We start from the raw sequence: 13449 nt of genomic DNA on the forward strand, positions 1-13449 counted from the left end.
AAACTTTCTACATTAGTGAGGATACTATGGCTAGAATTATCAGCTTGCTTGGTCTGTTTAGGATTGCTTTTACCAGATGTTCACAATTCAGAAGTTCCTTTTCTTGAGGTCATTAATTTGTTTTCTTTCAAACGTTTTGGATCACAACTCGATTTGAACATGATTTATATACTTAAATAGAAAGGGTGCAAGAATGTTTGCTGATGCTATCGAGGCAGTGTTAGGTGGGTCGGAAAACTGCTAGATTGGGGGGATACAAGGACTAATAGATTAACAGTAGCCACTGGCAGAGGAGAAAGTGATTCTTGCACTGCTTCTATTGGAATGAGCAGCAGCCTGGAAAATAAGATGCAGGATATTTCAGAGACCGCTGGGAATCATTGGGGTACAAGTGAACACATGGGCTGTGTTAGGGTGGCTAAGAGGAAGAGCAGGTGCATGTATACTTGCGTGTACACCAATGCTAGGAGTTTAGTAAATAAATTTGATGAATTTGAGGTATTGCTCAAAACATCAAAGGCAGATATTGTTGGGATTTCAGAGACGTGGTGTCACACAGATATAAGGAATGCAGAACTGGAATTTGGGGAGTACAATGTCTACAGAAAGGATAGACAGGATAGGAAGGGAGGAGGGGTTATGCTATTAGTTAAGAAACACATAAAATCCAAGGAAGTGAAGCCAGTCGACATCGCTGGACAGTGCAGTGTCGAATCAGTTTGGTGTGACATAAGCATTGGGAGATCAAAATTAAGAGTAGGAGTGTGCTATAGGCCTAATGACTCTGATGAGTATAATAAGAAACTGTACAGAGAAACAGAGTGGGCCAGTAAATCAGAGAGTCTTATAATGGGGAATTTTAATTTCCCAGATATTGACTGGAATTTGGGGGTTGGTCACTCACACACTAGCAAGGCTTTTGTTGATTAATTGGATGATTGTTTTCTACATCAGCATGTTCGGGAGGCAACTAGAGGGAGTAATACTCTTGATTTGATTATCAGTAGTGATTCTTCATGCATTAAGAATCTGCAGATAAATGAACCACTAGGTGGCAGTGATCACAGTGTTCTGAAGTGGGAGTTACTCAAAGAGGTAACTACCATTAGGGGTAAAGGGAAGGGGTATTGCTTTCGTAAAGGCGACTACGATGGACTGAGACAGTATTTAAATTCTATACAGTGGGATCAACTGATGATGTTACCAACAGCAAATTCAAAATGGGAAGCATTCAAAGAACTTATCTTGGAAGCTACTAGCCTTTACATACCAACTAAGAAATATTGTTCAAGGTTTAGGCCTAAATGGATGTCAGATGAACTAATGAGGCATATGGCAGAGAAGAAAAATGCATGGGATACATACAAATTAACACGTGACACAGAAGCCTATGATAGATACAAGTTGATCTGTAACCAAGTTACAAAGGAGGTTAGGCAGGCGAAGGCAGATTACGAGAGATCCTTGGCAAGGGATGCGAAGAAAAACAGCAAAGAGTTCTTTACTTATTGTAAACTCTAGAAGGAAGGGGATGAATCAGATTGGTCCACTTGATATCGATGGGTCAACTGTTGATGACCCTGCTCAGGTGGCTAACAAACTAAATGAATATTCTGCACCGACATTCACACATGAGTTATTCAGCGAGGGGAATGCCAGAGGTGTATTCAACTCTAGCAGTAAGCTAGAGAATCTTGTAATAACTGAGAGTAAAGTGGAGGAGAAATTGTTGAAGATAAACACAAGAAAGGCACCTGGGGTGGATGGGATCTATCCGGTTATATTAAAGGAGGCAGCAAAGGAAGTAAGCAAACCCTTAGCCATAATTATGAGAGCTTCCTTGGACTCAGGGGAGGTACCCATGGACTGGAGATGTACAAATGTGACCCCAATTCACAAGGGAGGATCAAAGGCTGACACAAGTAATTATAGACCTGTGAGTTTAACTTCTGTTCCCGGAAAATTAATGGAGGCACTGATTAAAGAAGCACTGCAGGATCATCTAGACAAGACTTCAGTTATAGCTCGGACACAGCATGGTTTTGTTAAGGGGAAGTCTTGCCTGACCAATTTGATTGGATACTATGATGCAGTCACAAAAGAACTGGATGCAGGGAATAGCTTTGATATTATATACTTGGATCTTAGAAAGGCTTTTGATACTGTTGCACATGGAAGACTGCTGCACAAATTGGAGCAGTGTGGCATTGGAGGCAAATTGCTGCTATGGATAAAGGGGTGGTTGAGGGGGAGAAGACAGAGAGTGGTAATCAATGGACACTGCTCATCTTGGACTAATGTTATTAGTGGAGTCCCTCAGGGTTCAGTATTGGGTCCTTTGTTTTCTGTATTTATAAATGATATTGATGATGGTATATCAAGCTTAATGTCCAAGTTTGCAGACGATACAAAGGTTGGCAGGGTTGTCAAGGACACTACTGACACTATGCTGCTGCAACAGGATCTGGAAAGGTTGACCAGATGGGCTGAGAGGTGGCAAATGAAGTTTAACATTGACAAATGTAAAGTACTACATATGGGAAACAGCAACCCCAGAGCAACGTATCAACTCTGTGGTACTACACTGACAGTGGTAGAGAATGAAAGGGACCTGGGGGTGGTTGTGCAGGCAGATATGAAGTTCTCTGAGCAGTGCAGACGGGCTGCAAGAGTAGCTCATGGTGTATTGTCAATGATATATAGGAATTTTTCTAGCAGGGATAAGGAGGTGATTATTCCCTTGTATAAGGCAATGGTCAGGCCACACCTAGAGTACTGTATACAGGTCTGGAGGCCTCATTTCAAGAAGGATATAGAGCTGCTGGAACGAGTACAGAGAAGGGCAACAAGATCAGTGAATGGAACAAATGGGTGCTCTTACAAAGAAAGGCTTAAGTTTTGCAAATTACAGCATCTGGAGACTAGGCACCAGCGAGGTGATCTGATAGAGGTGTACAAAGCCTTGAATGGTTTGAGCATGCTCAATGCTGATGGGATTCTTCCTCTTGCTCAGAATAATCACCTGAGAGGGCATAAATTCAAATTGAGGAAAGACAGATGTAGGATAGATGTGCGGAAATTTGCCTTTAGCCAGCGGATGGTTGGTAGGTGGAACAGACTTCCATCCCTTGTCGTGGAAGTTGATAGCCTAAATAAGTTTAAGGCTCAGCTGGACAGGTATTTCGAATGAACAGAGGGGTGAAGTGGAAGTGGTTATTTTTTATTTATTTATTTTACTTAATTTTTTTTTTTTTTTGGCTGATGCTGCATAAGCTTGCTTTCTTGCATCAAATGCCTCTACTAATACTAATGAGTCAGTGACACTCACTGGTACTTTTCAATTTCATAACTAGAAAGTGTTTGCATTGCTTCTCTCACCACTTGTAACCTCTTCTTTAAACAGACTGGGCAAAGGTTGCCACTGTTCTACCAGTCTAGTTACACATTTAACTACAGCCAATATGGAAACACAATCTTCAAATTTTTTTTTTACTTCAGTGGCTTGCATCAGATGAAACTATTTAAATCTATCTTTCCTTTTAAGCAAATTAATAAGATGATAAAACAGCCTATTGCAATCAAGTGCTCAATCTCCTCTTTTAATACCCTTATTACTTTAGTTTTTAAACCTACCATAAAAGATGCATTATCAACATTAGATGCCAGAATTCAGAAGATGTACAATATTGTGATCTCTAGAGTCACTTTCCAATGATTGCACTGAGAGCAAGCTGCTTTTGATTTGTAATTTTTTTTTATAAAAAAAAAAAAAAGGTTACCACAGTGGGATATAGTTTAGAACCACTCTAATTAGTGCCATGTGTGGAAATTGAAAATGGCCCATATTTCAGAGCCATCCCTGTCTTTCCCTCTCTATGCAATTTCACTAACAATAACCATTGTTTTGTTTTTACACAACTGTATCCTTTTGCTATTTCACTATTCAAGACAAACATTTCTGAATTATGCAGAAGTAGCATGATCTACACAACTCAGAGGAGGAGTTTGTTCTATGACAAAAAATGCAAATAAAATTCAATATGAATTGATATCATAACTATGAAATGCTACATCTAATTTTGCATTTCTTTCTATGCACCGTCCACTGCACATTTATAGTAGTAATAATAGTGGCAAATGATGCAAGAGAGCAGACTGATATAGCATCAACCAAAAAAAATACAGTTCACCCATCCATACCCTCCAAGAATTTGTCTAATTCTTCCTTGAATTTATTCAACCCATCCACAACAACAGATGGAAGCCTGTTCCAACAATCAACCACCCACTGGCTGAAAGCAAGATTCTGCACATCTATCCTGCAACCATCCTTCCTCAACTTAAATTTATGCTGCCTCATGTGTGGTAGTCTCAGCAAGAGGAAGAATGCCATTCACATTCAGCTTACTCAATCCATTTAAGGCCTTAAACACCTCAATCAGATCACCTCTCAGGTGCCTAGTCTCCAGAAGCTGCAATTTTCAGAACTGAAGCCTCTTTTAGGTAAGAGCACCCCTTTGTTCCCTTCACCTATCTGGTTGCCCTTCTCTGTATCTGTTCCAGCAGATCTACATCCTTCCTAAAGTAAGGCCTCCAGACCTGCATATCTGTTTGTCAATGTTTCATTACATCACATTTCCTGCCACTCGAATTAAAATATCACATCTATACATGCTACACAAGGCAAACATGATTTTTTTTCACATTTTACAATACAGGGAAAATCTTGCAGATTTTTTCTGAAATTTTACATCATATTTCTTTGGTAGCTTACCAAAAGACATTTAATTAGCTTTGCACTATATAATTCTAATGAAATGTCACACACACTAGAAAGAACAATGCTAATATTGTGCATTTATGTTTTGCAACACAGACTATCACAGCACACCTGATGGCTAATTTGTTAATGAAAACAACAAAAATTTGCAAAATTTAAAAAAAAAATTTTGTGCAAAGAAAAAGAAACTCTTTGCCACCAAATACATTATGATGGTGAGACACAGAAGAGTCAAGTAAAAAAGAATTCTACATTGTAAATCCAGGGAGTTGGCATCTAGCTGTACATTCAGACGTTCTAATGACCAGAATATTGTCCACATATTGTATCCTGAGTTTCAGCTTGTACAGGCAGGACCATACTTACACGTCTCAGGGCCTGAGGCACTCTTATGGGGACCCCTTTAAAGATACCAGAAGTCCAGAGTCCAAAAAGAAAAAAAACTTGCATATATAAATATAATCAGAAAAAAACTATTTTTACCGATCTGTTTAAACACAAATGTTGCAAAACATTGCAATACAAAGATTGCTTTAAAAATTTGAGATTACAGAGGCAATGCGAGGCTCCCTCTATTGTGAGGTCCGAGGCTAGCGTCTCATGCACCTGTTTATAAGTACAGCCCTGTGTATGGGGGATGCATCAGTAGCTCTTTCTTTGACTAATGCAATAAAAATCTCTGCAAGGGGCAGAGGGGGGGGGTCTCAACTAAATACAGTCTTTTGAACATAGAATGAATAGAGGAACCAAATGTAGGCTTTCCTGCAGGCCAAAAATGTTACTAGAACTGAAGGGAGCAAGAAGCTTGTTAGGTTAAGTTATCTAATATTTCAGATAAACATAACTACTTCATGAAGGTTGGGGGGGGTTAAATTAGTGTACACAGAATCAATATCAAATGCAACCAGTTGGTCACGTGATGTAATTTGTAACCTCTACAAGGGTAGATCCTGTGGACAAGATCTTGTGTTCCTGATGATTGCAGGACTATGTAGAAGAGTTGGAAAAAAAAAAAAAAAGTATTTTTACTAGCCAGGTTGCTTTCTAATTGACAGAGAAAATTTAAAATTTAATAATTGGTTATTAATTTTTCCCACTCAGAATAATGCGTAGAAATAAAACCACATAATAGTAATTAATGAAATAAAGATACTGTTATACCACATGAAAATTTTGTATAAATTATTTTTATTTTTTAGTATATATACTAAAAACTATGTTGAGAGACTCGCTCAACTTCTTGAGCGAGTCTTTCAACATCATGCGAGTATGTCGTATTTAAACATGCTGAGCTTTAAACATGCTTGCATTGTTCAGACGACGGTTTCTTGATTTATTTTTAATATAGTTCATGTTCAAAAATATTTGCTCGCAGAAATACGTCGAACCAAAAACTGAGAGAAGTCCAAACGCAAATATTTTCAAATTTATATGAGTCCAGTAAGCTACTCCACGCATCGAACACAATTTGGTCTGCATTTTAAACTCATCTATCGCCGTCCATTTGGGTAGAATTGCAAAGGCAGCCTTTTGCCTCTCCAAATTCTCAATTTCAAGTTTTAAGGCATTTTATTTGCACTCCTCATGTCCTTGATTTTTAAGTCCTCTTAACTCCATTTCAAATTGTGCTTCATGTGAGCTGTAAAGTTAAAGAACCGCAGTTACGTGATTGAGGTGTATAAAGCCTTGAATGGTTTGAGCTTGCTCAATGCTGATGGGATTCTTCCTCTTGCTCAGAATAATCACCTGAGAGGGCATAAATTCAGATTGAGGAAAGACAGATGTAGGACAGATGTGCGGAAGTTTGCCTTTAGCCAGCGGGTAGCTGGTTGGTGGAACAGACTTCCATCCCTTCAATAAAATGTCAATTAAATGATGAGAGACACAGGGGGTTATAAAGGGCTCTGAGTGGACCTATGTCTGAAGTGTAGTTTCACAGGGTTCAATAGTGGATTGCTTGTTCTTTCTTATATTTGTTGATATCATAAAGGCATAACACGCTTAATGTCAATTTTCTGCTGACAAATTTGGAAGGGTTACAAGCTGAGCTTGCCAAACATGGCTGAAACAGTGACTAAGGCTATATGACTAGTGTTTTAAAGGAGGTTAGTCTAGTGGCTGTGAGGTTGAACTGCCAGTTTTTTTTTTTTATGACTGCTTTGTTCTGCAACTTGCAAGGAAGGATTATCACAACTTTTGACAATGGCCCAGTACAGAATGGACATCATTTCCATTATTTTACATAACAGATTGGGTGAAGGAATGTGACAAAGAATTAAAATAGCCCAAAGAATCACATCTGGTTTTTGAGAACCTAATTACAAATTACTCTCTGAGTAATAGTTACCTGGCGAGTAATTTGTAATTAGGTTTTCATTCAACGTTGATATAACAAACTCTACCCATTTTTAATTGATAAATTGAAAAAAAAAAAAAAAAAAAAATTCAAAGGTTGTTCATTTATAAAAATATACTGTTTATCTTATGGAGCTTTCTCTGCATACACAAGGATTGCAATGGACTATCCAATATCAAGTGTGAGGATGACTGATACTGGCTGCTTTGGGTGACTTATATGAATTTACCGCCAAATGGCAAGACAAATGCTGGCATTTTCACATTATCATGTGACTCAAGAAGATGTGTTTTTTTTTTTTTTTTGTATAAAGTCCTCCACTCCCAGGCTGGTAACTAACCTTTGGCAGTGGCATTTAGATCTTGAAAAAATTTGTTAAGGACTAATTATAAACAATGATAACAACAACCAAGTATACTGCTTAAACAAAACAGAGAAATTATTCAGCTGGTCTGAAAAATAGTGGTTAAAGAAATTGAGAAATATAATATTCTACATTACAGTAATCTGAGATTATCTCATCACTTAAAAAAAAGCAACAAAAATAAGACAAAGACTTAAAAATAAATGTGTAATATAACATGAAACTCTCTTGATATTTATTACTTAAAGCAGTCCCAGCCAACCAATGGCAACCCTGCTGTCAGTTACACATAATTTAGCAGTACTCTTATATACTCCCTCTCCTGTTTGCCCAAGTACAGGGAGGGAAAAAACCTGCCATGACCAAAAAAGATTGATATGAACAAATTGAAAATCATCAAATTACATTAAAAAAAAAAAAAAAAAAAAATATATATATATATATATATATATTTTTTTTTTTATATATATATATATATATACATATAATTAAATTTCAGACAAAGTCCAAACTTCATTGGAAAGAGCTGCATCTGTTCACAGTTTGTTGTTGGAAAGCCAGGAGCTGCTGAGAACAGAAATGCCAGCACAAGGAGCTGGACTTGCAGTGGATATAGCAGACTCAAGCCTCCACAATTTCACAGAACTCTAGGTGATTCAGCATACACCATACCACATTACAAATCCAAGGCTTCCAGATGCAGAAGAGTCTTCTGCCTAAGAAATATTGCAGTTGCAAAGGCTTGGAAAGCCAAAAGGTTCTGTTTATCAACTAGAATTGCCTCAGAGCCTTCTACCATAAGATTGAGATTACTAACCCGAGATACCAATTCAATTCCTAGATCGCTGTACTCCTCACCATTGTACATAATGTTTCCATGATTCTCTTTCACCACAATGGCAACTAGATCTTTCAATAATTCCTAAATCATGCAACTTTGCATTAATCGAACCATGACCAGTTAATAAGAACATAGCGTGTAAGTTTGGGGCAAACCGTTTGAATTTTATCAAGGCTGCATTTCTTAAATCTGAGAAAAATTTTTGTGTAATCTTTCCTTTATCACAAACACTCTTGCCAGACTTTTACCAAAGCATCCTAGATTCTTGTCCTTTCCTTCCTGGGATCTGCCAAGACGTCCACCTGTATATTCAAAAAAGAACAGGGAATGCCACAGCGGATGAAGTAAGCCAATGAACAATACAACAAATGCAGATCAATAGGCAATTTTCCAGTCACAACCTGCAAAGCTGGGGTCGACAGTTCTGCATGCCATGCACATCCTAAGGAGCATTACTCTTTGAATGGAACTGAGCTTTCTAGTGTAAGACAGCCAATGATGTTTTATCTATGAAGTACAGGAATGTTGCTAGTAAAGACCATGAAAAAATTATTAAGTTGTTCAATGCCATCATCTGGACACATCTGAATATTGTATAGGGATTTCGTCTCCCATTTCAGGAAGAATGTAGGTCTACTGGAAAAAGTGGTCAAGAGCAACAAGCTCAGCTATCAATATAAAGAAGTATTCCTATAGTTGAGAGAAAAAAGTTCGTTTTGTGCATCATAAGACGTCTATATAATGACTTTATCGAGATATTAAGAACTTTAAAAGGTTTGAGAAAATTAAACAATTGAGTTATTTTTTACTTTCACAAATGGCAAAAATAGAAGAGATTAAATATGGGAAGGTAGTTGTGGAATAGATGTCAGAAAATTTACTTTTAGCTTTTGCTAAATTGGTTATTAATTAGTGTAATAAATTACCACCATTTTTTTCAGAACTAGATGACAGGATACTGGAACCAGGTACTTTTTTTTTTAAGGTTGATGTTTAAATAAGCCTGGTATTCTTGCATCAAGTTGCCTTTATTAATTAATTAATACTGTCTTAAAACTGCAGGGTTTTAGAAGTTGACCTGGTTGTTTTTTCATATGTCAAAAAAAAACAATGCTCGATCTCGCCTGAAAACAACTATCTGCAATAAAATGACTATATCCAATTTTTTTAATATATTAAAACCTTATTTATCAGTTTATAATTCTTAACTGTGATTAATCAGAAATGGGCACGAAACTTGATATGAAAATAAGTATTATTATTATACAAATTAAATCAAAATGTTACTAAAGCAAACTTACCATATTCTATAAAGCTGGATACAGTTTTCTCTCTGCGAAGTGAAGAATTGCAGCATTCATCGAATAATACAACCAGTGAATCCAATAACGTCTCAATACTGAAACTCTTACCATTTGTCACAATTGGTTCACTTAAAAATAACTGCTCAAGTTCTTTTAAACGCTCCTCTGGTGAACGACCTGACATTTTTTTGGATTCCATATAAAGCATTCAAATGAAATGTGTACACCAAATTATGGAAGCAAAAAATTATGAAGTTGGCGCTGAAAAAGTATGATTACTTTGAATCCAAATTACTTTGCTATATAGGCGATGTAATATAGAGATACGGTAGATTTTGAGTTATTCTTGTCCTAAGGCCGGTTAATATCACACGCTTGTTCATTTCTTATATAAATTATCACTATAACATGCGAACAAAGATGTCTTCGATATCTTTATTTTCTTCTTTTTCGTCATGACTTCATAACACAAAAGGTCACACCTACTATGAGTAATACCTATGCTGCGTAACATATTCGGGTATACTCTTATTCCTAAATATTCGCTAATCTAATCTCAATTTTACATTTACTATACAAAGTTCACAGCAATAAGAACACAATGACGACATAGCTTTTATCGTCACATTACTCACATTCCTGCTGTAAATGACAAAGTGATAGTGAATGAGCTTACAGAATGACAGGACGGCTTCTTAGTTTATCCCATCCATACTAACATCAGTTTGTTGCTTAAGGGCGTACTCACAGAAGAGTAAATACCAAGATCGATAACATCAGAAAATTATGCTTAATTCAAACTTGCCATAAAATTCGATGAATCAGTCATTCTTACTCTGTAGTTTCCGAAAGATATAGCAAAAGATGCGGCCACTGATGTGTCAGTTATGATGGCGATTAATGGAAATTTCATAAATAAAGCACCTCTTCGGTCGGGAACAGCCAGGACGTCTTATTTCTTGTTCTGATTAGGTGTTTTTCACATTTAACGCCGTGTACATCACATACATGTATTGATAACTTCCTGCACACCACACAGTCGCACAAGGTAGATAGCTACCTTGCCTACATCAACACAGAGTTCTACTATCATGGAGATATCCATTAGTGACGATTGCATTTTGGGATGTGTGCTTCACTTAAGCTACACAAGATGGCGCCGTTGCAAGAGTACGAATTCATATGGATTTTTAATTTATATTAATTAATATATTTATTGATTTACGCATTTCTCACCCCCCAGAGCACGCAGCAAGAAAACTTTGCTGAAAAAGCTGAGCTATCAGAGTATACAGATAAAAACTAAAAACCAGTCGTTTATATTAAATATATATAAATATTGCAGACGATACGAAGGTTGGCAGGGTTGTCAAGGACACTACTGACACTATGCTGCTGCAACAGGATTTGGAAAGGTTGAGCAGATGGGCTTCGAGGTGGCAAATGAAGTTTAACATTGACAAATGTAAAGTACTACATATGGGAAACAGCAACCCCAGAGCAACGTATCAACTCTGTGGTACTACACTGACAGTGGTAGAGAATGAAAGGGACCTGGGGGTGGTGGTGCAGGCAGATATGAAGTTCTCTGAGCAGTGCAGACGAGCTGCAGGCGTAGCTCATGGTGTATTGTCAATGATATATAGGAATTTTTCTAGCAGGGATAAGGAGGTGATTATTCCCTTGTATAAGGCAATGGTTAGGCCACACCTAGAGTACTGTATACAGGCCTGGAGGCCTCATTTCAGGAAGGATGTAGAGCTGCTGGAACGAGTACAGAGAAGGGCAACTAGATTGGTGAATAGGACAAAGGGGTTCTCTTACGAAGAAAGGCTTAAGTTTTGCAAATTACAGTGTCTGGAAACTAGGCACCAGCGGGGTGATCTGATAGAGGTGTACAAAGCCTTGAATGGTTTGAGCATGCTCAATGCTGATGGGATTCTTTCTCTAGCTCAGAAAAATCACCTGAGAGGGCATAAATTCAAATTGAGGAAAGACAGATGTAGGATAGATGTGCGGAAATTTGCCTTTAGCCAGCGGGTGGTTGGTGGGTGGAACAGACTTCCATCCCTTGTCGTGGAAGTTGATAGCCTAAATAAGTTTAAGGCTCAGCTGGACAGGTATTTCGAACGAACAGAGGGGTGAAGTGGAAGTGGTTATTTTTATTTATTTATGTTACTTTTTTTTTTTTTTTTTTTTTTTGGCTGATGCTGCATAAGCTTGCTTTCTTGCATCAAATGCCTCTACTAATGCTAATGCTATACAAAATTAGAAATACTGTATTATTAACAAGGTTTCGCAACCTTTTTCAAGTCGCTCCCCATTCAGACATTTCTACTAATGGTAAGTTCGGTGAGTTGTTTACGTGAATTCTGTAATGACATTCACGTATCCTCGCAGGCTTTCCTCGATTTATAACTAATGTTGTTGAGTTTTGGGTGCATCAGCAAATCAGGCAATATTGCACTGTATATAATATGTCTGTAAATTGCGTGTGTTCTGGTGATCGAATCGCTGTTTGGTGGACTAAAAACCCGATAATCCGGGGGGGGGGGACCATGCTAACCTCCCAGAGACCAACCAACTCAAACACGTTTTAAAAAACAGCAATAAAAATTCCTCACTTCACTGATGGGATTAGAACTATCGTCTTTTCTACCCGGGGTGTGGAGGACGGTAAGTATACCAAGTCCTAACTCAGCCATGATGTGAAAAAGCCCATAAAAATTGATGGAATTCGAAAAGGACTTTTCCATTCGGAGTGGGCAGGGCGATGATTATACCAACTGAGCCAGTGGTGGGAATCAAAAATTTTAAAATCCAGTTCTCTATCACAGTAATCCCCCTTTTCAGGGTAAAAAAGAAAAACCAAACATAGACCAAAAGTAGCGTAGCTCGCATGGCATTCGGTGTGAAACCGCCTTTAAAGACCGGTTCGGCGAACTCGGGAAAGTCTTGGAATAGGTTCGCGCGAACCGGCTGAATCCCACCACTGAACTGTGCTATCCACGAATGACGTCGTACCTAGCACTTGTTATAGATATTATACATTAGTCTTTTGTCGTAGATATGCGATAGCTGTCTTATGTCTGTGAGGGCAGTACAGTGGTATCGTCACGGTCCTCCCCACACAGGGCGGAAAAGCCCGGATTCGAATCCCGTCGAAGACGCAAGGAACTCTAATGGGCTTTTTTTCACTCCTTGGCTGAGTTAGTAGGGCTCAGGCGTGGATAGCAAAGTTTCCACCCAGAAACTGAGGTTTTTCGTCCAGCAAAACAGACAAATCAACCATAGAACACAGGCAATTAACAGGCATAAGACACAGCATGGAAGATGAAGTTAATTATTTGGGTTGCCTAAAAATAATAGTTTGCTTTTTTTGGACAGCTGTCTTATTTCAGTTGTACACAGTCTCTTCCTAGAAAACTCAAATGTTGATAACATTACAGAATTTTATAATTCTGGAATTACTCAGATACAGTCCAGAATACACTAAAAAGTCATATTTTGAACACATGCCAACATCATCATCATCATTCACTTAATATCGAGTTATTTATTATTTTTTTAACAAAACATTGTCATATTAGGGCTACCCAAGAATCGACTCATTTGCCCATGCGTAATATTTCTGTCTGGAGTTTTTTTTACGAAAAATTTGAGTTACCGGGAAGAAAAACCTTGCTGCCCACTGCTGAGACTACTATTATATTTTAGGCCACCTGAATAACTCTGTCGTGCTATGCCTTATGTCTGTTATTGCGTAGGTTCTATGGTCAATTTGTCTGTTTACTGGACGAAAAA

The 13449-nt window shown here is 37.9% G+C and overlaps 1 protein-coding gene across 1 annotated transcript in view; it reads right to left on the bottom strand.

The window, feature by feature from the left end:
- Positions 1–10736, bottom strand: part of LOC150084800 (serine/threonine-protein kinase Genghis Khan-like) — a 477571-nt gene extending 466835 nt beyond the window's left edge. Inside the window, exon 1 of the mRNA XM_090376356.1 lies at positions 9643–10736. Coding sequence (XP_090232482.1) covers positions 9643–9853 — 211 coding nt within the window. The 5' untranslated portion in view covers positions 9854–10736. The remainder of the gene's footprint in view (positions 1–9642) is intronic.
- Positions 10737–13449: the final 2713 nt, after the last annotated feature.

Source organism: Mastigoproctus giganteus, chromosome 6, assembly GCF_048544385.1.
Source record: "Mastigoproctus giganteus isolate SK-2022 chromosome 6, ASM4854438v1, whole genome shotgun sequence".
NCBI classification, from domain to species: domain Eukaryota; kingdom Metazoa; phylum Arthropoda; class Arachnida; order Uropygi; family Thelyphonidae; genus Mastigoproctus; species Mastigoproctus giganteus.